The sequence below is a fragment of the Phycodurus eques genome, chromosome 11 (genome assembly GCF_024500275.1).
Source record: "Phycodurus eques isolate BA_2022a chromosome 11, UOR_Pequ_1.1, whole genome shotgun sequence".
Classification (NCBI taxonomy): domain Eukaryota; kingdom Metazoa; phylum Chordata; class Actinopteri; order Syngnathiformes; family Syngnathidae; genus Phycodurus; species Phycodurus eques.
The window spans coordinates 16,886,995-16,913,984 of NC_084535.1; the positions used below are offsets into that span (position 1 = coordinate 16,886,995).

Sequence of the window (26,990 nt, forward strand, 5' to 3'; positions counted from 1 at the left end):
GAAACAACAACGGAAGGACTGTTTAACGCAAGCATCTTAAATGAGTCAATTTAAACAACCAAGTCAAGCTTTTGTAAGATGCCTATTTCCAAAAATGAGTTGATGAGCAAGCCATTTAGAATTTTATGAAGTCACGTATTGAGGGCTGATTTTGAAAGGAATTACACATGCAATATATAAGTGTGCAGAGACAAATTCTTTTGGTGCTGTACTCTGACAGACCTCTTATCTTATTTTATTAGGGGAAATGTTAAGATGAAAGAAGTGGATGGGTGGTATTCTAAAACTGATATTGATTTATGCTCTCTGAGGTGAGGCATACAGTCCCACACTTTTAAAAACACTGAATGTAGATTTTATAGTACAGCAAGATTGAAACTAAACCTACTTAACATCAACACAGGGACATCGTTAAGATCATCGTGGATGAGGGCTTCACAACCTAAATCAGTGTGATGTCAAGTGGAAAAGGAAGAAAGAGGAAAGCGTTGCCATCCCGTCAGGGCCCTCAGGACAGGTGAGGTGACCCAGGGTGGAGGACAGAGAAGTGCCGCAGAACTCCAGACATCCATGTGTGGATGTCAAATAGCCCCAAGCTTCGTTCAGTGCTAACACTGGCACACAGCAGGCTGTGACCATGACCGACTTTGCAGCCCACAGAAGGAGAAAGAGACAAAGACAGGTGGAAGTATGCTATGTGAGGATGACAGACACAAAAGGAAAGTAGAACGAAAGAGATCAGGTTTTATGGTACAGACAATGACCTTTATAGGAAACATTCCACTGAGATGATGCCCTGCTTTGTCCTATATGCCAAAATTAACACCTTTTAAAAACATTGTGGTGGACAAGAAGTAGTGTACAAGTTAAAAGGAGACTTACACTATATTATGATGATTTTCCACATTTTATAGCAATCTTAAGTGTCCTAAGAACATGTTTGTGATATGCTTTTATCAACATACCCCAAAGATCAAGAATTACATTACACTTTACACACAATTGTTTTTGTCTTGTTGAAATTAGCCTGTTTTGAGGGGATGACCCTGTCTCATGCACGTGAGCGACTGTTGTCCCCACCACATACTGTATGCTGCTGGGCCACTGGAGAGTATGATTTTCACTAAAATTACAACTACGGACTGAGCTAGGGGGCTGCAAGTCGAAAAAAGCAAGTGCGAACTGCACAGCTCACGAGTCCCCCACAAAGACAGCATGGATTGTAATTTCTTTCACGCAGACAGCAGTTCCTCATCATACCGTTTAATTACACTTTCAATTGGAGAGTGGATCCCTGTACTGTATGTGGAACATCCTAAAACACAAAACCCCAGGCAAACCGTCTCAGTCCTGATGCATTTGTGGCAATTTAAAATATTTTATGGAACTGGAGTTTATCAGTTTTAAAGCATCTTCTTTTCCCCACTGCTCTTTCATCCGCCATTGCTTTTGTCACGTCTGTTTCAGGTCGGATGAGTGCGACCTGCGTGTCCATACTGCACTCGCATTGGATACATATCTGATTGATATCCACATACGCGATGAAAGAGGCCAGGGTCGGATATTAAAAAATCTGAATTGTACTGTTTACATTGAAATAAAGAAAAATCTGATCCATGTCACATTGGGCAAAAAAAACAAACAAATCTGAATTGACCTCCAGTGTGAACATAGCCTTAAGAGTCAGTTGGAGGGTGTCCTCACTGACTTGGAGCGAGAGGTAGTGTACAACCTGGAGTGTTCGTAACAATGAGATAACAATCCAGAACAGCTAGCTCACAGACACACATTCGGGATTAGGCAGATGAAACAGGAATTACTTGATGGGTGGAAACAGCCAGTCCAGAGACCGAACTTGTATACAAACAATTAAAAAGTCAATTTTGGGGACTAGACCAGTACAGCCAAGGTGATCAGAGACACAGGTAGGAGAGTACTTGGTAAAAAAAAAAAAAGGTAGCGGTGGTAAATGCCAAAGAAGAGGCATATGATGACATGAATGCGTGTTTGGACACTAATGAAGGAGAAAATGATCTATACAGGTTGGCCAGACAGAGGGATCGAGATGGGAAGGATGTGCAGCAGGTTAGGGTGATTAAGGATAGAAATGGAAATGTGGTGACTAGTGCCAGTAGTGTGCTGGATAGATGGAAATAATACTTTGAGGAGTTGATGAATGAGAAACATTTGAGAGAAAGAAGAGTAGAACAGGCAAGTGTGGTGGACCAGGAAGTGGCAATGATTAGTAAGGGGGGGATTTAGAAAGGCACCTAAGAGGATGAAAAATGGAAAGGCATTTGGTCTTTATGACATACCTGTGGAGGTATGGAAGCATCTAGGAGAGGTGGCTGTGGAGTTTTTGACCAGCTTGTTCAACAGAATTCTAGCAGATGAGAAAATGCCTGAGGAATGGAGGAAAAGTGTGCTCGTGCCCATTTTTAAGTACAAGGGTTCAACAAGAGCTGTGGGAACTATAGAGGAATAAAGTTCATGAGCCACACAATGAAGTTATGGGAAAGAGTAGTGGAGGCTAGACTCAGGGCAGATGTGAGTATTTGCGAGCAACAGTATGGTTTCATGCCTAGAAAGCGTACCACAGATGCATTATTTGCCTTGAAGGTGTTGATGGAGAAGTACAGAAGGAGCTACATTGTGTCTTTGTCAATCTTGAGAAAGCCTATGACAGAGTACCCAGAGACGAACTGTGGTACTGCATGCGGAAGTTTGGAGTGGGAGAGAAGTATGTTAGAATAGTACAGGACATGTATGACGGCAGCAAAACAGTGGTGAGGTGTGCTGTAGGTGTGACAGAGGAATTTAATGTGGAGGTGGGACTGCTTCAGGGATCAGCCCAGAGCCCCTTCCTGTTTGCAGTGGTGATGGATAGGCTGACAGATGAGGTTAGACTGGAATCCCCGTGGACCATGATGTTTGCAGATGACTGTGATCTGCAGTGAAAGCAGGGAGCAGATGGAGTAACTGTTAGAAAGATGGAGCCATGCACTTGAAAGGAGAAGAACGAAGATTAGCTGAAGACAGAATATGTGCATAAATGAGAGGGGTGGAGGGGGAAGAGTAAGGCTACAGGAAGAAGAGATAGCGAGGGTGGTGGACTAAATACTTGGGGTCAACCGTCCAGAGCAATGGTGAGTGTGGTAAGGAAGTGAAGAAACAGGTCCAAGTGGGTTAGAACGGGTGGATGAAGGTGTCAGGTATGTTATGTGAGAGAAGAGTCTGCTAGGTTGAAAGGTAAAGACAGTGGTGAGGCTAGCCATGATGTACAGATTAGAGACAGTGGTGCTAAAGAGAAGACAGGAAGCAGAGTTGGAAGTGGGAGAAATAAAGATTTCTAGGTTCTCTCGAGGAATGACCAGGTTGGATAGGATTAGAAATTAGCTCATCTGAGGGACGGCCAAGGTTAGATGTGTTGGAGACAAAGTCAGAGAGAGCAGACTTTGATGGTTTGGACACATCCAGAGGAGAGAAATATATTGGAAGAAAGATGTTGAGTAATGGAGCTGCCTGGCAAGAGAGCTAGAAGAAGACCAAAGAGAAGGTTGATGGATGTAGTGAGGGAAGACATGAGGGCAGTTGGTGTTAGAGAGGAGGATGCAGGAGATAGGCTTACTTGGAAAAAGATGACATACTGTGGCGACCCCTAACGGGACACCCAAAACTAAAAGAAGATGATGCTTTCCCTTTTGATGGTTGAGAACCCCCTTCATCATTTGATCTGAGGTGGGGAAGGTCTTTTCTGTACATGAGCAAAAGCTTGTAACTCCTATTTCGATAAAGGACAGTACATATGTTTTTGGGGGCATTTTCATTTCAAAAAGGTATGAACTCTTTTCTTTGGGTGACAGTCACAGTTTATGACCCTCTGCTGCCCACTGATGGGTTACAAGAAAGTTATCACTTTGAAGCATGCATTGCTATGATTGAATGTAAAAGGAGGCTCAGTAATAATTTAATATATTTTGTGTTGCTTCTTTACAAATGTAAGCCTGCATATGTGCTCTGTTTATTTTCTTTGTTGACATTATTGGCAATATGATATCACACCTTTGTATGTAGTTGTCACATCTACCGTCCTCCTTCCTACACACCCTGTGGTGGAAATCCAGACATGATGAGAAATTCCCAATCTAAAACAAAGCAAAATAACCTGATCATAACCACTTGCTGGAGACTGGCTTTAGATGCATCTGTGCCCCCCAGTGTCCCCCAACCAGAGTAAGCTCACTGTTGTAAACTCTCAGTTTTGCCAGAGGGAGTGAGTGTACCTGCCTGGCCATCACTGGCGACAAAAGGCAAGATAACACTGTTGAAAGATAAGGTGTCATAAATGTCTCCAAGCTTCCTTAATCCTAAAGGAATGAAGACTGCTGGTGTGATGCTGGGTTGGAGGAAAGAATCCTTAGCACTTAACACCTTTGATCTGGACAGATGTGGAGAACTGAACCATGGGCAATCCCGTCAAGTTCGGGTGGATTACACAAGTATATCTCACAGCGGCACTAGTCAGTGGTACATCTCTGTCAACAGTCTTCAGATTTATCACTGAGACACAAGGTGGAGTGTGAACAGTAAATACGGAGATATACATCCAATGAGGAGCAATAGCATTGCTGCACTGAGGTCAGTTTACAGCTTCGATTGGGTTATACAGTAAATGCAAATGTGGCATGACATCTGTCAGGTGAATAGCAGATATTGTTTGTCTTTGCTTTTGCTATTACTATTGGTGGGACCCTGGCTCTTTGCTAACCTTGATCTGAGCAGAAGGCTTCTAAACAGATCATTACAAGGATGCTGATTTTTTTTTTTTCCTGCAGCAGCAAAGCTGTGATCTAGATTTACTAGTGTTGAAGCATGTGTCTAAAAAACAGTCCAACAGTATAAATAAAGACAAAATAACCTCTCTAAGTAGAGGTACCTGACTTTTGGCACATATCTTGTGAGACATTAAGAAGTGCCTCCACCTTGGAAGGAATAATCCATTTAAACTTAAGTCACATGGCTGTGATTGATGTACAAACAGGAGTAGCACTTAATAACCTCTATCATGCTAGGTGACCCTGTGGCCCACAGTGGGTACCAGTTTGTTTACGGGTGGTACTTCCAACACACTGTCCGTGCTGAAATGCTGTTGCGTTTAATGGGCCTGATTGAGGGATTAGACTGTCAGCCCAGTGTGAGCCCTCATTTCTCTTCCTATGTGTAGAAGGTACCCCCTGTCCCCCCCTGCTACACCCAAGCTTCCTGCTCTGCCATCATCTGTCAATGGTGACTGAGTCCTCTGGAATATGGAGGAGTGAGAGACAATATCAATTAGTATTCGCTTTCCTGACAAATCTCTGTTTCCCAACAAAGAAGAACTTGGATACATTGTTTTCAGTCACAGTGTTAAGAGTAGGGGAGTAGTGTGTTTTCTGACAGTAGCTGAAGTGTGGAAATATTTATGCATAAGCAATTTAAGGACACAATTATTATTTCAATTCAACTGAGAGAGAGGTATACAAAAAAGGGTTCGCGCAAAAGAGAAAGAAGGTCAAATATCCATGTTCCACAGATGGGGTTAATGATAGTGTTACTGTTTGTTATCTTTTTTTGGAGGTTTCAATAAATACAATAAATAACAGCAAAAAAACACTGCATCCCTGATTTAGATTCTCACTCTCTCTCTCTCTCTCTCTCTCTCTCTCTCTCTCTCTCTCTCTCGCTGCATTACATTTTTTATTTTATATATATATATATATATATATATACACACATTATTTTTAATTATACACGTCACACTCAAAAAATTTTATTTACACAAGAATGGCAATTAGGAGAGCGTAGATGGCCAAAGCTAACCACTTATGTCCTGTACATACGTACAACCAAACCCAAATGAAGATATTTTCCAGCCTCATGCTTTAAACTCAGAGAAACATTGGGAAGATGTTACTTTCACTCACATTTTGTCTGTAATTGTTGAATATAAATTGATCTTGATGGTATAAAGCCACAGTGCCAAATCCAATATTTTGATGGACAGGTATAGACAAAAAAACAAAACAAAAAGATTAAACATACAAATTACCATTACGCTGAATGTTGATGTAATTTATGGGAGAAAATCACACTTCACAAAGACAGGATTTTGGAAATGGAAGGAAGGTGTTCAGTGAATTTTTTGGCAGTTTTTAAAGGCTTTATTGCCGTATTTGCAAGCCTCTGCCACATATTACACACTGGGCGAAATCTGCATTTTAAGAAAGACTGCTGATATCGTCTCCTTCTTGGAAGCTGTAGGCTCTTCTTCTGTCTCATCACTTGGCCTTTTCACCTTTCCCAAGAAGCTCTCCAAATACGTTTTACTCATTTTTGCTAGCTTGTGAGCTTGCTTCTTTTCCTGTAGGACATATATGTCAAACTCAGGCCAGGTGGCCAAATTTGGCCCACGATGTGATTATATTTGGCCCGCAAGACCATATCAAATGTGTATAAGAGCTGGCCCGCCAGTATGTAGCACATGCGCCACTAATATTACAAATCCCAGAATGCTTTGCTAGTGTGTCGGCCCATCAGTCTAGACCGGCGAGCGCCCCTTCCCTTTCTGTTGCAGTCGTTAGCAACTATGCTACCAGTCTCCTCGAGCAAATTTACACTTCCCCTTCCCAAAAATGGCCAAACGAAAGATGGAAAACGGTTAACTTCCAAGACAAGTGGGAGGAAGATTATCTGTTCACTAAAGTAAAAGATAGACCTGTTAGTCGTGTGCGGAGCAACATGGCTGTAACAAAGAATATAACATAATTGAATTAATGTTTTTGTTAATGCCCTTTATCAACTCCTGGCCAGGGACTGTTAATAGTTTGAGGTTTGGATTTTTATTGAAGGACATTCTTATTTCTTTGGGCTGTTTTGTTGTTGGCCTTTGAAAAAAGATTTACATCAAAAAGAAAGGTAGTTGGAGACAGATAAATAGAAGATAGAGAGACAGAAGAATTCATGTTATCTATTTAAATACAAAACAACAAACACATACCACTGATGTCTTTTATCGCAAATTTGATTTCTCGTGTTTATAATATTTAAAGCTTGTTTATTCCAGATTCAGTGTTTCAGCAAAATTTAAGTTTGTTGTCAATGATAAACTTTAACGCTACATTTCTGCAGAAAAGGGAAACATGCACATCGCAGTGATTTTTCATTAAATATTGAGTTTGGCCCGCGACGTTGTCCCAATTTTTTATTTTGGCCCACCGTGAATTTGAGTTTGACACCCCTGCTGTAGGACATGACCAAAGTAAGCGCTTTGACAGTGGCACAGGCGGATGCACCTGATTTTCAAAATAAAACTTATTTCACACCCTGATGATCAATACAATATGTTTGGGGTCAACCACTGTGCACATTCCGGTACCAAATGTTCCATAGGCCACTGGTTGGGGACCACTGATCTCAAGTGGAAAAAAACTGCCAAAAGCTTGCCAAAAAAGAGGAGAACCCTTTTCAGAGTATGGTATTTCAGGGAGTACAGGGAAAATGCATTAACAATAGCATACTACACTTGAGACCCTACACTGCAGTTCTTTTTTGAAAATCCATCCTCTATTTGCCCTCTGCTGTGTGGATCTTCATCCCTAATCAGCTGCATTGTTCTGTGGAGATGCAGTCATAGGAAGTGGTAAGCTGTTTATTTATTGAACAGCCTTTAATACCTCCCCTCAGCAGCACGCTTGGCTCAGCAATGCCTTGTACTTTGAAGTAAGGGGCGTCTGGCAGAGTGCTATGACGGGCCCCCACTAGCAGTGCAATACTAAACAATGAACTGGAATAAGCTGTGCCCTCACCAGCAGCATACAGTAACAACAATGATCAACCTCCACCCTGCTATATAAATTTCTCTGTTGCACTAAAACAGCTGTTTAACAGCAAAATGCCTGCATGTGATCATGTTCATTTATTTGTATTAGCGTGTATTGTATATGAAGTTTGAAGGCAGCATGATGAAGCAGTGGTTATCATGTCTGGTTCAGAGTCCAAATGCCCCGGTTTCTAATCACGGGTCTGGCCCTCCTGTGTAGGGCAAGAAGCTGGTGGTGTTATTTCAGCTGGCATCGGCATTAACAGGTTACCAGCAGCTTCAAGTTCCTGGGTACTCATACTTTTGAGAAATCAACCAACCAACCAAATACTGTCGATTCAAGCCATGACCAAACAGCTAATACTGAGAAAGAGAAAACTGAGCACATTATTGGCAGGAGCAAAGCCTATGTCTAATGTCTAATCTGCTGGCAACTAAAGTGAGTATACCTCTTTGAAAATGTCCTAATTTCAGCCAAAGTGTCAATATTTTGTGTGACCATCATTATTTTCTGCCACTGCCTTAACCCTGGCGGCACGGTGGACGACTGGTTAGAGTGTCAGCCTCACAGTTCTGATGACCGGGGTTCAATCCCCGGCCCCGCCTGTGTGGAGTTTGCATGTTCTCCCCGTGCCTGCGTGGGTTTTCCCCGGGCACTCCGGTTTCCTCCCACATCCCAAAAACATGCATGAATTGAAGACTCTAAATTGCCCGTAGGTGTGAATGTGAGTGTGAATGGTTGTTTGTTTGTATGTGCCCTGCGATTGGCTGGCAACCAGTTCGGGGTGTACCCCGTCTCCTGCCCAATGATAGCTGGGACAGGCTCCAGCACGCCCACGACCCTAGTGAGGAGAAGCGGCTCAGAAAATGGATGGATGGATGCCTTAACCCTCTAGGGACATGGAGTTTTCCAGGATGCCAATGAAAACTTCTTCCACTCCTCCATGATGACATCACAGAGCTGGTGGATGGTAGAGAACCTGTGCTTCTCTACATTCTGTTTGAGCAGGCCCAACTGACCCTCAATAGGGTTTCAGTCTGGAGACGTTAGGCTAGTCCATCACCTAACCCTCAGCTTCTTTGGCAAGGCAGTGGTCGTCTTGGAGGTGTGTTTGGGGTCGTTTTAATGTTGGAGTTCCGCCTAAATATGTCACAGTACATGCAGCACTCATGCAGCCCCCGACCATTACACTGCTACCACCGTGCTTGACTCTGAGACACACACATGCTTGACTCTGAGACCTCACACATGCCTGACACCATCTGAACCAAATAAGTGGCCTCATCGGACCACAGGACATGGTTCCAGTATTCCATGTCCTGTGTCTGGTCGTCTTCAGCAAACTGCTTGCAGGCTCGCTTGTGCATTATCCTTGGAAGACGCTTCCTTTAGGGACAACGAAGATGCAGATCATTTTAATGTCATGTTTAGCATACGGTCTGAACACTGACAGGCTGAAACCTCACCCATCCTCTGGACCAAATCTGGCAGCACTCATACATCTATTTTCCATCGTGAAATGTTGTGTATATGACACTGAGCATGTGCACTCAGCTTCTTTGGTTGGCCATGGTGAGGCCTGTACTGAGTGGAACCTGTCCTGTTCAACCACTGTATGGGCTTGGCCACCATGCAGCAGTTCAGTTTAAGGGTGTATTCAATCTTATAGCCCATCTTGATGTAGCGCAACAATAAGAGTCATTTGCCATGAAGCGCCATATGTGGCTGTCCAGTGACGGAAGTGCTCACTTTTGTTGCCAGGGATTTAGGAATTAATAGCTGTGTGCTGAGTTGCTTTGAGGTGACCATAAAGTTACACTGTTTTAAAAACCCTACACAGACTGTCATTTCTTCAGTGATGTCCCAAAACATCCATCCATCCATTTTCTGAGCCGCTTCTCCTCACTAGGGTCGCGGGCGTGCTGGAGCCTATCCCAGCTGTCATCGGGCAGGAGGCGGGGTACACCCTGAACTGGTTGCCAGCCAATCGCAGGGCACATACAAACAAACAACCATTCGCACTCACAGTCACACCTACGGGCAATTTAGAGTCTCCAATTAATGCATGTTTTTGGGATGTGGAAGGAAACCGGAGTGCCCGGAGAAAACCCACGCAGGCACGGGGAGAACATGCAAACTCCACACATGCGGGGCCGGGGATTGAACCCCGGTCCTCAGAACTGTGAGGCTGACGCTCTAACCAGTCGTCCACCGTGCCGCCAGGGTTAAGGCAGTGGCAGAAAATAATGATGGTCACACAAAATATTGACACTTTGGCTGTCCCAAAACAATACAATGAAATAAAACACGTGTGTGGTGTACTCATTTTTGTGAGGTACACATTTACTGATGTTACACACGTTGATCACACTAGAGTCTGCATCTTTTTTTTTTTTGGATGACATGCCAATGAGGCATCAGATGTGTTCTCGTTTTGATCTAACTGTTGCTCACTGACGCATTACTGCTGCTGTAAATGGAAGGATAGCCTGAGGGAACAGTGTTTGCACCACAAGTACAGTAGTACATGATGTTCTGTTAATAAAAAGTGATCAATGACTGCGCTAACATTTACAAGTCCCAGATTCTATTTACTACTTACTAGCACTCACACTGACTTTACTGAAACCTTGAGAAAAGCAAGTATTTTGGAAAATTGGCATCTTGGTCACTTTAAATTATTCATATTAATTTAAAATAATTAGCATTATGGAAGCACTTTGCTGATGAACTACCGTTAGTGAAAATAAATTGGCATACCGATTACACTTAACATTAGGTGCATATAATATCTAAATAGGAAAATACTTCTCAGTCGACACTATGTTCTAAAATGTAGTTTCACTCTTAATTTTTGCTATGATAACGTCAAAGCCTGCTTCTGTCAACAAGTTGGACATATTTGCCAAGTGACTTTGTTTAATGAGCAGAGTGGCTCGTAGCCTGCATGGATCCTTTGAGGCCACCTGGTCCAATGAGACTGTGTAACATTGCTAAGGTGAGCTGCTTCTAAAATACTCACTATACTCAATATACTCACGTAGCAAATGTAGTATTCACATGTTACAATTACATTTGCAATTAAAGTTCCATAATGTGTGCACATTAGCTTGGTGAAGTTCTCACACAGTATAAAGAAAAACATCCAACATCAGATACACAAAATAATAAAAAATGAAAATACTCTTACCATAGATTCCTGTGGAGATACATGGGAAGGCCTGTGAAAAGAGTCAAAGAAACATTGTTTAAAGCATATTGACAATAAACAAGCATGAGACAAACTATTATATTTTGTACACTGACAATGTTCTGCTGAATTCCAAACCCCCCCTCCACCCCCCCCAAAATCCGTTAACATGTTTTTACATGCAAATGTTTCCTCATAAGCTAAACAGGAATGGCTACGTAGCATACACTTGTGTTACCATTCCCTAAAACGTGACCACAATTTAATAGTTCTTGCTTGGTCGCACTTTGCAGCAGACAGATTATTCAAGCGTGGCTCTATAGCTTAAAATAGTTCCATTATTCTTTAGTTGTGTCGGCAAATATATTATGATACATAGGCCTTGCTCTGAGCGTCCTTATTTCACATTTATCTTTTATAAGTATATTAATAAACAGTAAAGGGATTCTTTTTATTCAGAGGTGCCATTTGTCCTCAAAAGCAGCTGAACTTGTGTTTTAGTTCCTGCATTTCTTCATAATGAACAACCAAAACATTAATAAATGACACACAGATAACAAATGTCACTACCATCTAACTAATGGATTAATATTACAACCACTAATATAGTAATATATATAGTGCAGTAGTATAAGAGTAAGCAAAAATGCCCATGGCTTGTTTTTCATTTAAAAATGATGCCCATTACAACACAGGTACTACACAGGTATTTGGGATACATGGAAATAAAATATTTTGCAAAGATCAGGGCATTGTTTACCTGTTTATTAAGGCACTAACGCCATGACAATTATTTTATTGTATAAGCTTTTAGACTTTTGTTGTGTTCTGTTCACAGACTAATACTCTTGAGGTTGTATTTCTCCACAAAATAAAATTACTTACTACTAAAGTAAAAAAGGCTAAGAATTTGGTATATTGTTTTGCGCATCGGCTCTCTCCTGACATAAACAACAAATCCCATTGGCAATATCTCAAGTTCTAATCAGTTTAGCTTGTGTACTCTCCAGCATTGCACACTTCTTTAACAGCAACATATCCGTAACATGAAGGATGTGTAATTTTAACCAGCAGTACGCAAAACAACTCATCAAATCAATGTAAGAACTCTAACATCATTTAAGATTATACATTGGAATGTTATTAAAACGACAGACTCCGCCATCATCGTTACCCCAAATCAGCTTTCTCCTAGACCACCTTTGACATCTCCTTGGCACCAGAGTCATAACAGTACTCTTCAGAGTTGTATATGGCTGATACAAAATATGACAAAGCTAAAGCAATAACACGGAATATCCAGTCACATTTCATAAAGGTAATAAAGGCATAATGGTTACACGTTGTAACCTACAGTAGATCAGAAATGTATTAAAACTAAAGTTGTTATTTTTTTTCAAAAACTTTGGAACCTAATGGGGAAATTGGATGTTCTTTTAAGCCAAGAGGAATGTCCTTCTGTTTGTATCCAAATTTACCAGTTCTAAGGTTCCACCTGTCAAGTTAAATTGTTCTTCTGTCGGGAGATTTAAATCTTTTAAAGTAGCTTTGACCTTTCCAGGTGACTGTCTGACTCTGACACAAACAACAGATGATGAAGCATGGCCATTGTTTCAATGCTGTACCAAGCTTTGCCCATGGCATTTTCCCATAAGATTTTGCAATTGAGGTACAACATGATTAATTATCTGAAGAATACAGACACACACAAAAAAATAAAAATAAAATAGTGTGCATTTTTAATGTTAGGGTCTCAGATGATGAAGTTGTGTTCACTTAAAATAGTGAAATGTTGCTACTTAGATATTCCAACTCTACCACAAACAACACAATTATATTTGTGGACAGTCAAAGCAAAAGACAGACATTTATGGAGGATGTATTCAGTCAGTTAGTGCATTTGCAATATTGACTGTATTTGCCTCAAGCCCAAACAAATTCTCAGCAGGCAGTGTCAATGTGGTCTGTTTGCTAAAGGGCATCATGTCTATCTCTTCAACTTGTGCTAAATAGATTCCTAATATATGAAAAACTGCGGCAATGACGCATGCGTATGCATAAAATATAAAGTGTAGTTGAGTTCCTGGCTAAGGGAGGATATATTCAGTATGTAATGTGAAGAACAATATCACTTGTCCGGGCCATGTGATCCAAGGAGCTTCAACAGTAACGCATTGCACTCAAATGTGTCTTGGTAAGTCCAAGAAGTCACGCTGCTCGATAGCGTAAGCTTAGTAAAACAGAACCTACTTTTCTTCATTGTTTTCAAACAACAATGCACGGTGTAGTTGTTAGCATACATACCTGTAGATATGTTTACGCCATGTGAAGGTCCAGAGTTAATTAGAACAGGCAGCAGTATATAGACAGTCATGACCTATGATTCCTCCTTCAGGTTATTATTTCTATCTGCGGCTGCTCATTAGAAGTGAGTCAGCATGTCGGCCCGTGTTGGCATGAGGCTGTGCCTGACATGTTGCCTTGTTGATGATTCTCTTTGCTTAGGGAGTGCTCAGAAATTGGTCACTTGGGAAATTATTCTGTTTCCGAGGCTCCTCCCGAATCTATCACATCATTTTAAAGTGGAACACCTTTTCTCTCAGCACTTCTGCACACTTCTTTAGCTCCCAATGCATGAAGAATGACAAAAGGTAGATACTGTGATTATAGTAGGCATGACTTCACTGGTGTTTCAAATGTTTTTGAAGTTAGTGAGTGCAAGTCATATATAGTCATGGACACATTGATACAGGAACATTCAGTAGATGGGAACTGCCACATTCATTCCATTCACTTACACAAAATGCAAGGATCTTTCTGAGAGGGGAAAAGATACACCGGTAGGTACCTTGGAACAATTGCAGACCTTTTATACATAATTATTGACGTGTATTTTCTTATTATTTTAATATTGTAAAAATTGTCCTATTAAAGCATTTTTTATATTGACTTCGGTGTATGACCGGTGCTAGGAACAAACTGTTTTCATGAAACAAAGTAACTGTAGTGGCGCTATGGCACCCTGCAACTTCCAGTCATTTGTTTTGCAACAGGACATAACACAATAAAGATGGCTCAACCTCAGGCAACGTGCAGCAGTCCAGCTGTACAGTAGTTGCCACCATCACATGAATGAATGTGAACGAGAGGCTGCGAAATAGCTATGAGCAGGCAGGTAAAGTGGAGAAAACCTTTCATGGGCACAGTGACTTCTGTCAGGAGAACACCTCGTCTTGGCTGGCTGAGCAAATACAACTGGACCAAGGGTGCTCTGCCTGCAGCTTAAAGCCTTCTAGCTTATTTGCAGATGGAAGGTATGATTATTTATCACAGCAGCAAGGGTGTGCTCATGTTACCACACATTTGATATCAACAAATGTTGCCCGACTCTGAGTAAATACCTTGTATGTATGTACTGTACGCATGTATGTAAGTACTGTATTTACAAACCCCAATTCCAGTGTAAAATGTAAATAAAAACACAATACAATTATTTCCAAATCCTTTTCAAACTATAATCAATTAGATACACTACAGCGACAAGATATTTAATGTTCAACCGGACCTTTTTATTTTCCCTAAATATTCACTCATTTTGAAATTCATGCCTGCAACATGTTCCAAATAAGCTGGGACAGGGATGTTTACCATCACCTTTCCTTTTTTACAACACTCTAAGCATTCGGGAACTGAGGACACGAATTGTTGAAGCTTTGTAGGTAGTATTCGTTCCCATTTTTGCTTGATGTACTGTACAACTTCAGTAGCTCAAAAGTCTGGGGTCAGGCAGAATCCTCACATCTCCAAAAGCTTAACTTTTCAGGAAAGCAAACAACAGCATGTTTGTTGAGCCATGAACATTGCTTCGTCAAAGAGAGAAAGCTATTTTCAACTATTTACATTGGTGAATAACTTAAAAATAAAAATAAAGAAATAAAAAATAGACCCACATGGGGACTGACCAATAGTACCGATCTGTGAATTTTTTTTTTAACTTGACCAAATTTGAACATTGTTTTCGGCTTGAAGCCAGCGAACACGAACACACACACACACACACACACACACACACACACACACACACACATATACATGCAGATTCACGCAAAATTAATTTCGTCATTATATTCTCATTTAACCTCTCTGTGAGTATCTGAATATGAATGATAAAAATGTTGGCAGGAAAACAGGCAACGACGTGTCCTTTTTAGAATTTGTATTTTGATTGGTACTAGACCCCAGTACTTGGACACAGATTTTATGTTGACAATATATATAGGCCAACAACAGCTTCTTTTAAAGCTTTGAACTTTACATTTACTACGTTCCCACAATGACATGATGAGAATGGTCTTGTGAAACGTTTTTGTATTTGTTACAAGGTACTGGCATTATAAAATGAAGGGAAAAAAACCCTTTTTTATGGAATCCTGAAATGGATGAGTGGAATAAATGAAGAAAAATAAAGACAAATATGTTAATTTCTTACATCCTAGCCAAATGCTTGATTTGAAACTCGACATATACAACTGAGAAATAGAATATATGCCTCCGGGCCTCTGATTATTCCAATGAGTGATTCATGTAAATGTAGAATAGGTGTCCATGGCATGTACTATTTTAAGTAATTCGCATTTCGGAAGACAAAATTACAGGTGGGTATAAAAAGGATCAAAGCATGGGCTGTGAGGATTTACTCTTCATCTATCAAAGTGGTATTTCATAGGGGATCTCAAAGTGAAAATGCCTCTGAAACACTGAAGATAAAATGTAAAAAGGAAAGGCAAAAGAAAGCCACTATGGAAAAAAAGGGGACTGTGCGTTGTCAAATATCCATATCGGATTGCCTATACAGCGACACAGATTTGGGTAGACATTTTCTGCACGTTTATGGTTCATTTGTACAACCCCAATTCCAATGAAGTTGGGACGTTGTGTTAAACATAAATAAAAACAGAATACATTTATTTGCAAATTATGTTCAACCTATATTTAATTGAATACACTACAAAGACAATATATTTAATGTTCCAACTGATAAACTTTATTGTTTTTAGCAAATAATCATTAACTTAAGAATTTTATGGCTGTAACACGTTCCAACAAAGCTGGGACAGGGTCATGTTTACCACTGTGTTACATCACCTTTTCTTTTAACAACATTCAATAAACGTTTGGGAACTGAGGACACTAATTGTTGAAGCTTTGTAGGTGGAATTCTTTCCCATTCTTGCTTGATGTACAGCTTCAGCTGTTCAACAGTCCGGGGTCTCCCTTGTCGTATTTTACGCTTCATAATGCGCCACAAATTTTCAATGGGAGACAGGTCTGGACTGCAGGCAGGGCTACTCTCGTACCCGCACTCTTTTACTATGAAGCCACGCTGTTGTAAAACGTGCAGAATGTGGTTTGGCATTGTCTTGCTGAAATAAGCAGCATTAGAGAGCAGATTAGCGCCGACCTGTATTTACTGACATTGGTTTTCTGAAGTGTTCCTGAGCCCATGTGGTGATGTCCTTTACACATTGATGTCGGTTTTTGATGCAGTGCCGCCTGAGGGATCGAAGGTCACGGGCATTCAGTGTTGGTTTTCGGCCTTGCTGCTTACATGCAGTGATTTCTCCAGATTCTCTGAACCTTTTGATGATATTATGGAAAACAAATTATATTTAATTTCCAAAAAAGGCAAACAAGAAACATGGAAAAAGCAAACAAATCAAAGTCCCACAACTGATAACCAAAGTAACAAAGAAACGCTTGAATAAACCTACAACTGGAAACATGACTACTGAAACGACAGACGACTATGACGTGACACAGACAGGGACAATGACACGACAAGAATTGAAAGAAACCAGGGAACTAAATACAAGCAACGAGGAACACCCGGACAAGACACGGGTGGCTGGAGGGAGCTGATTGGTTGACATAAGGTAGACTGTTGACGAGAACAGGTGGACACAATAACTAAATGAGCACACAAGACATAAAAAACATGGAACACAGGAAAAGATGAAAAAAACTAAACAACCCAAACCAAAACACAGACCATGACAGATATGTATTTAAACTGTCTTCATCATGCTGCCGTCCCATATCTGCAAGTGAACAACAAACATGGACTAAACCACTGTGATTAAAATGTCACGATGAATATGAAACACTTGATATCATGCTTCAAGATATCTCAGGGCAGATTAGCAGCATATGGAGATGGATGGTTAGAATTATTAATAATCCTCAAATATAGACCTGTGATTTGTTCTACAGTAGTAGATGACTCCTTGGCGGTTCATTAAAATGAAAAGTAAAATCATTAGAAGCATTTTTATGAGACATTTTATTTTATTTTATTCCATAAATCAACTCCAACAACCTGTTTAATCACATAATAAAAAGGTCTCTGGTCTAGCAATGTGAAAACTTTGCTTGTGACACACACTTTGTCTGTCATATGGCAACTAATTACACAGTTTTGCTTCCAACGTGTCTAACATTTCAAAATGGGGCTTCAAAATCCTAACCCCCACTATGAAATTTGAAGAGACAGAACAGCACACGTGGAGACTAGATGTAGTGCACTCCTTTCAGTAAAACATATGCATTTCTCCCGAACATTCATTCATTCATTCATTCATTTTCCATACAGCTTAACTTCACTAGGGTCACGGGTGTGCTGGAGGGTACACCCTGAACTGGTCGTCAGCCAATCGCAAGGCACATATAAACAACCATTCACACTCACAATCACACCTACGGGCAATTTAGAGTCTTCAATTAACCTATCATGCATGTTTTTGGGATGTGGGAGGAAACCGGAGTACCCGGAGAAAACCCACGCAGAGACAGGGAGAACAAAAACCACCTCAGAACTGTGAGGCAGATGTGTTAACCAGTCATCCACCATGCCACCCTGCTGAACATTGCATATTAATTATTATTGCGAGGATACCTGAAAATGCTCACATGGTATTGGTAAAGGGAAATGCCTTGCTAGAGTCATGGAAGTGACAAAAGTGCTAATTAAAATGATTTAATCCAGAAACCCCACCTTGAAGTGTAGGTTTTAATTTATCTTTACTTGGTGCAAGAATTACAGTGTAGTAATTGAAAATAAAACTGTATTGATGATTCAACACGTGGTAAGATAAAAATTATTTGAGCACCACATGTAGGGGCTTATTTTGCATATGGTAGTAAGAAATAAACTGTACAGGAAAACACAATATAGTAAGGATATTAGCAACGACAACAGCATTAGTAGGGGGGTGATGTTCATGTCTTGCTTATTTTCCTTTTTTTTATGCTGCGCATTTGAGACTACTGGTCTGGTCTGTTCATTTGAACAGACCAACCTAAACCAAAAACGTGACTGGCAAAAGAGATAAGTAGCAGTAGTAGATTGTGAATAGATAATGTAATTATGAGAAGTCCTGCTAGACATAGTCCTGCAGTCCTGAGAAAAAAAGCTAATCTTTCTTCGAAACTTTCTTTTTTGGGGGGAGACTTGCATAGGTAATATTGCATGGAGGTCAGGGTACTCTACCTCGGCATTGGAATTAGCGCTCTCCTTTTTTCAAGAAGGGTGCATGTAGTTGTTGGCTCAACGAAACCATGTGTGCTTTGTGGAGTTGAAGTCATTTGAACGTGTTCTTTGCAGAGTTCTGGGAGGGGTTTTCCAGTATTATGGGGTCTGAGGCCCGGAACTACTGGCAACAGCCATTTTAGTTCAAGGGCCACATTCACCCCATTATGATCTCAGTGGGCCGGACCAGTATATTTGTGGTTTGATAAGCTCTAAATAATTTCAACATTCCAACATTTTCCCATTGTTTTGGTGCAAATAATTACAACTATATTAGGAAAATATTTATTATTATCTTGTTGCAAATCATGAGCAATTTGAAATTTCTTTAAAACAATTGCAATTTCAATAGTATTACAGTAATTAGTTTTTTCCAATGAGACATTCACTCACTGTCAGCACATCCCGACCAATATTCTTAAACAAACCCTTGAAGGAACTTCAGTGTTTCATTTTGCATAATGTTAACCCAATATGCAATTTTATATCTAATACATGCCTTTTTATACAACTTTAGTGTGCTGTACCTGGTTTGACAAAACTTTGACACGTCATTGCAGCCAACACACAAGTACATCCAGTACAAGTTAATTATTAACAAGCTAAACAATCTTCAAACAATTGAATGTGATGGGCTGGTTCTGGCCTGCGGGCCGTACATTTGACACCCCTGGTTTCCCAGTGCCTGCACTAAGTTGAACTTGTTTGTAGTGGATGTTGCACTCTGTCAAGGCTGCCCTTTATTCCTGCTTCTCTTCATTGTTTTACGGGCAGAATTTTGATCAGCACCTCTACATTGGAACTTATGGTTCTCCATCAGAAAAGTGTGGATTGCACCCTCCAGGTTGAGTGAGTCATGCTTGTAGTCGAGGAGTCAAAGTACTCTATCATGGCATCTTGTTCACGACTAAGGAAAGAATAGTGTGCGTGATCGACATATCGTTGTCACGTCTGCACTGATGTGGTTGCTCTATCAGAAAGATGGGCCAAAAAAGTGAAGTTTACCCGTTGATCCGTGTTGCAACCCTTACCTACGGTAATGATCTTTGGGTATTGCTTGAAAGTACAAGATCGCAAATACAAGAGATAGAAATGAGTTCCCTTCGTAGGGGGTCTGGGCTCATACTCACACGATAGGGTAAGGATCTCTGTCATCTGGTAGGGCCTCAGAGTATAACTGCTGATCCTCCAAATCAAGACAAGCCAGTTCTCGAGACGAGATATTTGAGGTAGTTCTGACATCTCTCTCTGATGCCTCCAGTCTCCAAATGAGGAGACACTGGAGCAGACCTAGACCTATAACTCTGCAGGTGTGTCACACAATACCTGGGAATGCCTAGACCTGGAGGAGTGGGCCGCGAACAGGGAAGTCTGCTCAGATTGCTGCCACAGAGAGATGGCCATTTTATAAAATATAATATCACACCTAAATAGTTACTCCTGAGATCCTATAATGGTATCGCCACACACCAGCAATTTTAATTGTGTTAAATGGTAATTTCTAGTATCACTAAAACACACACTTTGAGCAGATTTCCAATTGAATGTTCAGAGTCTGATGTTGGAAATTTCTACATGAAACCAGTACTACTATACAAGTCCCCCCCAAAACAATGTTAGGCTGCATTTACACATCATGGTTCAATTGACACAACTTTGAGTTGTGACAGTTTGGGTGAAAATCAAGGGATCATTCAGGAAAAACAAAAAAACAAAGCAAAAAAAAAACAAAAAAAAAACAAACAAACAAAAAGAGAATGAGAATTTTTTTTCTAGGTTTTTGAATATTAATGACCAACAGATAAAGATTATTGTTATGCAGGCTTCCTCCTGTGCAGTGACAACTACACAACAGTAATGACAGACAATAAATGAACAAAAGAACTGGAAGAGACATAAATGTTTCCCAGTAATCGTCATACATCCCCTATGTTTTTAAGTAGCAAACAGATTATAATTACATGGAACTGCAATGTACTGTATACATTAACATGCAATATTGTTATCCAAAGCATTGTACAGCCGGATTTATTAAGGACCGACCTCAAACCTGAAATTCTGTGGCAATAATTTAACTGTGACTCCTCGGAAGTATGTTAAATATAATAAATAAAAAAATTTCTACAATTGTGACACATTTTCCAATTAAAAAAGTGAATGTTTGAATTTTTTAATCATAAAAAATTAAATACAATTTGAAAACATTCAGGAGATCACACTCTGTGGGTTTATTTATTCACTGGTCTTTCACTTCAGGAATAATTACTCAGTGGCTTCAAGTCGGGAATGTTTTGGTCAACTCGGAATTTAATGGACTTAATGAACTCTCTTTGCTTAAAGTGTTCTGTGGATTTCCTTCCATGTGCTTGGTTCCTCAAAGAGGATGGTGGTTGATCCCATTTGCACAGCCCCATTAATACACGGTCTATGTGGACCCCTATATGATGCAACAATAGGAGAAGGGTTTTATAAAAAGCCTGCATATCAGACAAATTAAAATAGAGGTGCCCCTTACTAGAAACAGATATTGTTGCCTTTTCTTTTGACTTTTGCATTTTAGTTTTCCCAATCAGTATTTAATCCACAGCAAAATACATGGTAGTTGTTGTTTTTTTCCCCAGTTAATATGGCATCAAAAAATCCCCATGTAATATCCATCCATCCATTTTCTGAGCCGCTTATCCTCACAAGGGTCGCGGGAGTGCTGGAGCCTGTCCCAGCTATCATCGGGCAGGAGGCGGGGTACACCCTGAACTGGTTGCCAGCCAATCGCAGGGCACATACAAACAAACAGCCATTCGCACTCACATTCACACCTACGGGCAATTTAGAGTCTTCAATTAACCGACCACGCATGTTTTTGGGATGCGGGAGGAAACAGGAGTGCCAGGAGAAAACCCACGCAGGCACGGGGTGAACATGCAAACTCCACACAGGCGGGGCCAGGGATTGAACCCCGGTCCTCAGAACTGTGAGGCAGACGTTCTAACCAGTCGTTCACTGTGCCGCCTCCCATGTCATATATTCCTTCTAATTACAGATAAAACTGTTTCAACACTGGACTGAAAAACCTAGATATGTTGCAGTACCATGAGTAAATAACACGATTTTGAACCCACTCACCAAACAGTCTTTAGAACACAGTTTTAAACGACATGCTCATATGCATAAATAGTGCACTAGCACGGAGTGAAGAACCTGCATTTAAAGCAGAGCTGCTTATCCATGTATTCCGTGGGCAGACTTGGCCCCAGTGAAGCACACATTTTAAGCTCCTAACAACATAGAGCAATGCTTCTGAGTTTGGCCAGAGGTAAAGAGCAACAAACACTAATTAACTGTAGACATTACATAGGTATGACCCTATTTGCTCAATATACTTTTTAGGTGCACAATTTTGCAAAAGTAGGCTTTTAGTACAGCAGGCATGGATACATATACAGTCCAGGTTTTACGACTTCATTGAAGTGATTTACAGTGCCTCGGGGAGTGTCCACAATGCATGAAAGCTAAAGGTCAATATAGGGAATTTTTTCACCAATGTTTCTAGGCCTTGAAAATTACTTTGGTCCAAGGACATAGTAGCTCTGAGGAGGTCAGTTCTCCCTCTATGCAGACCTGGGGGGCATTCTCCTGCTGAGATATGAGCTCTGATAATGGCACACTCAGGAGTGCAGGGATTAGGGACAGGAGGGACATGAGGAGTGACAGTCTCCTTTGTGCACAGTTTATCCTTATTCTGGGCATAACGGAAGACAGCCTCCACACAGCTTTTACAAATTCTTTTTTAGGGTGTTAAGTCCTCAACGCTGGGCGAACTCAAAGGCGAGGCAGGCTCATTGATAATTGTATAATGGCTCACTTTGAGAGAGCAGGCATTTTGCTGAGATGGACGTGTGGTTCAAACAGCAAGCTATTAGTCATCCTGCCGGCTCACTTCCATATGTATTTTATTTTCTCATGGGCAAAGGTTGCTGTCCCTAACCGCATTCCTTGCACTCATAGAAAGATAATGACACAGAACCTAGGTGTTTTGAGTCTTTGTCTCTAATGGAAGATCTGCAAAGGTGAGGGAGTTAATTAATATTTTCTTGATCTTTTAGCTGTGGTTTTCTGGAACTAGAGTCAAAGCTTTCTCAGTAAACTGTTATTGCAGAAATAATGTTTAACTATTCGTGTACAGATATTAGTATTTTAATGTTAACTGGTGGGTTGAAAACTGCAGATTTAAGGGACACACTGTTGTCGAAGCAAAACTTTGGTCATACCGAGATGAAATATTAAAGCATGTTACTCAAGAATTTAGAAGAGTTTTGTAGGACAGCATGCTAGGTTTTCTAATTAGGCAAACACATTTTATGGGTTACTCAAAAAGCTTGAATTTACAGAAGGTTGTCAATGAATTATATTAACTACAGTGAAATGAGGTCAAAATTGTAACATTGCAATACGATTTAGTACATGTCCCCAATGTGTAAACTGACAGGATGACTCACCATTATTTTAGCACTCATGCTGGACGAAGTTATTTTCTTTTTGAAAACCCTCGCTAATTAATCCATGTTTATTATTTAAGGAATGATCAGAAGCAATGGCAATGCGTTTATTAGTGCCCCATTTTACTGCAATCAAAAAATGAACAGCTGTTGAATGTCATAAAGGGTGCTTTCACAATTTAAAGTATGACTCATCAATTGGTGTGTAAATTTGGTCCGATTTCCCAGCCCCAATCACCAACACCAAACTCTCAAACAATCACCCCACCAAACCTTATGGACTCTTCTTGCTGACTATAAGGGGAGTGAGAGCACCATATACCCGTCTTGTCACATTGCACAACTTTTATTCATGGCATAGATATACAGGTGAGCTACAGAATGTGAAAAGTGTCGCTGAGAATGCTCCCCACGGCTTGTCCCCGTCTTCAAATAGCTCTGTCACATTTACACTTCAGTGAAGAACAGGGCTATAAAGTATTAGCCTGTTAAAGCGCTGTTTTGAAACAGCAACACTGCTGGAGCTGAGTGCAAAAGCTATCTGAAGGATAGGCTGATCAAAGTATGCACCTTTAAATCCCAAGGAGATTTATTTCACCAAGCATTCCAGGCCAAATAACAGACTACCTGTGACACCAGCACAAGCTAGACTCCCTTGTACAGAATGCAGAGTAACGCAAAAAACAACAGACCTTTAAGCTGTAGCTTTGCAAATGCAGAATAGGATGCCTTTGCAAAGAGAGTGATGCACAATTTTGATCTAGATTGTCAAAGAGATATTTCAACAATACAATATGTTTACTAGTGTGGCTGTAGTTACGTAGGTACTGATATAGCCTAGATACTGTATTTCTAATATTTTGCAACTCATGTAACTAGTGATGCACCAAATTTTCGGCCACTAAAAATGTACGTCCGAAAATCGTCCAAAAGTGCATATTTGTCTGAAAGGCTTTTGTCACAGCAATTAAACAGCCAAAACAGGATGTTGTGATGTAAAAACCACGCAAGTGCATGGTTCTGTACACCATATTGTTTAAAAAACTAAACAAAACAAAACATAAAAACGGCACTTCCATATTGAATGGTCGCCCAGCCTCCCCTGGTTGCCCGCTGTTCAAATCAGGGAATGCTTGTTGCACGATATTTTGCACCGCCCCAGCTACCTACGACCTACTGCTAGCTAGCTAACGCGTCTAATATAATGCAAAGACGCAGTGGAAAATGTTTGCTTCGCATCTGGTTTCAACGCAACATATAATCATCACCTTCATGGCAGTAAATATGCTACACTTCTAACAAGTATAGTCACATATACTGTATGTATATTTAGATATGACATGCCCATTTTGAGCTCTGTGAGCACGACGACGCTAAACTAGGGAGATCAAAGTTGGGATTGCATTCCATGCGTGTGGACAGCAAGATAACCAAAAGACGGTAAATTGTGCTGCATATGGTTGCATAAAATTTGATAGCATACGGTTTGCCGTAGACAAAACAGTAACCCTCATGAAAGTCGGTTGAGAAAGGTACAAGCGACGTCTTAATTTCAATGTCCATGCATTGCCTTCGACGGGAATGTTGACTTCCATAACATGGCCGCCATGTAGGTATGTCGGTTAGCGGGGCTGCTACAGCTTTTCTACAAGAATGGCTAAGAGTAAAACATAGGACTATTTTTAAGTGGCCTTCTAATGAACCCTGATCTAAATCCTATCTGTGGAAGGAGCTGAAACATGCTGTTTGGAGAAAGCACCCTTCAAACCTGAGCAGTTTACTCTTGAAGAGTGGGCCAAAATACCTATTGAGACGTGCAGAAGTTGAAAGTTACAAAAAATCGTTTGATTACAGTGATTGCCTCAAAAGGTTGTGCAACAAAATATTAAGTTAAGGGTACCAACATTTTTGTCCAGGCCTGTTTCATAAGTTTTTTTTTTAAATAATTCTGTTGAACCACAAATCAAAAGCTGATTTTCATTGGTTAACTTTCATAACATTTTTATTTAATATTACTTTTGTCAGATTCAAGTTATTTCTGTGACCACTGTGGGGTTTTCTTTCATTAACAGAGGGATAACAACAATTTGTTTCCATGTGTGTAATATGTCCACTGACAATTGTCTTTTCCGTCAAACCAGAAGTCTGTCGTAGTGCTAAGACAAATCTGTGAGAAGCAGCATGTTGCCACAGGACATACAGACTGCCAGAAAATAAAAGCATAAAAAGTATACCTGCTAAACATCTCAATGACTTGGCAGAAATCTTATACAAACAGTCAACAGAACCAGTTAACCTCTAGGTATTTGTGTCCAGCAACGGAACACGCTTCAGGTCGCTATTTAATTGGCCATCGTTCCGTTCCATGTAAAAAAAAAAATCACAGAGTTTGTGTCTTGGCTGTCGTCGGTGTTGGCCACACTAAGAATTTGCAATCGTAAATACTGAACAGGTTTAACATTTACGATTGAAAGCCCAGGTCGTTTATTGAGCCGATCGGGTAAGGAAGAGAAAAAAAAAAAAAAAATAAAAAAAAAAAAATAAAATAGGATAATGACTCAGGATAATCTTTTAGAGATGTGATAATCAGGACATTATTGACAGAGCAATTACTTTATACCCGCCTATTTAAACACTATATAATAGTGCTAATAAGAGAGCACAACTGGTAGGCAATGGACGGTTGAGGACAGAAAAGTTGGCATAAAAGGGAAAATCTATGAGTCTGAAATGTTCCTTAAATCCTGCACATTTCCAAAGCTGCTCTGCATAATGATCTTGGTCTGAGCACAGGTGTGTCTCTAAATGAGGAGGAATGGCTAGGGAGACAAGGCCCAAAAACATTCCGACCAAAGAGAAGGGACACGTCGCTCAAGGTCACGGTGAATTGTAGCGGCACTATCGATTGATTGGGAGTACAGGGAGCAGCTGGCGGAAGGGAAAGAGCAATGCTGCTGAGGGAATCACCAGGTGGCTCCCGTGAATTATGACACCATCTATCCAGCACATTCTATTTTTCAAGCAGAATAAAAAGCAGTGCATGCTGAGTAGGCTCCTCATCTGCTGTTTGGCCCGGCAATGACTTCCTTGTCACAGCTGCAGATTTCACCACTTGGTCAGAAACGAGAGTTGTTGCCGGAGCTTGATTTGAACTATACAGATAACTTTTTCCACAAATGGCCAGAGGATAATGCAGCTAATTACAATTTTCTAAATGTGGAGTTCACCATTAATATTGATAAAGCATTAATTAGTTACTAAAACTGGAACAACCATTTTCTCTGTACCAAATACATCACATGTTTTTGGAGCAGAACTTCACTTTGGAGCAATGATGGCTCATGTTTCGACAGTACAAAACAAATTGGTAGATGTGAAAATGTACATCATCATAGGGATCACAGATTACACTTTTTCTACAAGGCGTCTTTATAATTAATGAAGGGAGGGTTCAAAAACACAGAGAATCATAATTAGTATTAATCTAGCTCATAATTAAAGCTCAGTCAGAGGCTATTGTTGAGGTCATTATACCTGATCTATGCCAGATCGACACACATTCCTTGTTGCCTTGTACCTTGCAGTGAACAGCGGGTAGAGGGCCAATAATGGCTCACATTCTACACTCATAATGGCCTTGATTAAGGCAAAATGATCTGTGTACACTTATCTCAAGTTATTCCTCTTTAATTTGATCATAAGGGCTTCGTCACTGGATAACTGATTGAAAAATACTACAGTGTGCTTGTTTTTTTTCTTTTTTTAATTGCAGGGGGAATTAGGTGTGCTGAGTCCAGATAAAAAAAGACAACCTTGTGTCAAGATAATTATGTGATGAACTGCTTGTTCCATATTCAAAT

At 40.4% G+C, this 26,990-nt stretch overlaps 1 protein-coding gene across 4 annotated transcripts in view; it reads right to left on the reverse strand.

Moving 5' to 3' along the window:
• The window catches only part of macrod2 (mono-ADP ribosylhydrolase 2), a 459,456-nt gene that overhangs the window by 129,032 nt on the left and 303,434 nt on the right, over nt 1-26,990 (reverse strand). For all 4 annotated transcript variants that reach the window (XM_061690718.1, XM_061690717.1, XM_061690716.1 and 1 more), the window contains exon 7: nt 11,050-11,080. In XM_061690718.1, coding sequence (XP_061546702.1) covers nt 11,050-11,080 — 31 coding nt within the window. The remainder of the gene's footprint in view (nt 1-11,049; nt 11,081-26,990) is intronic.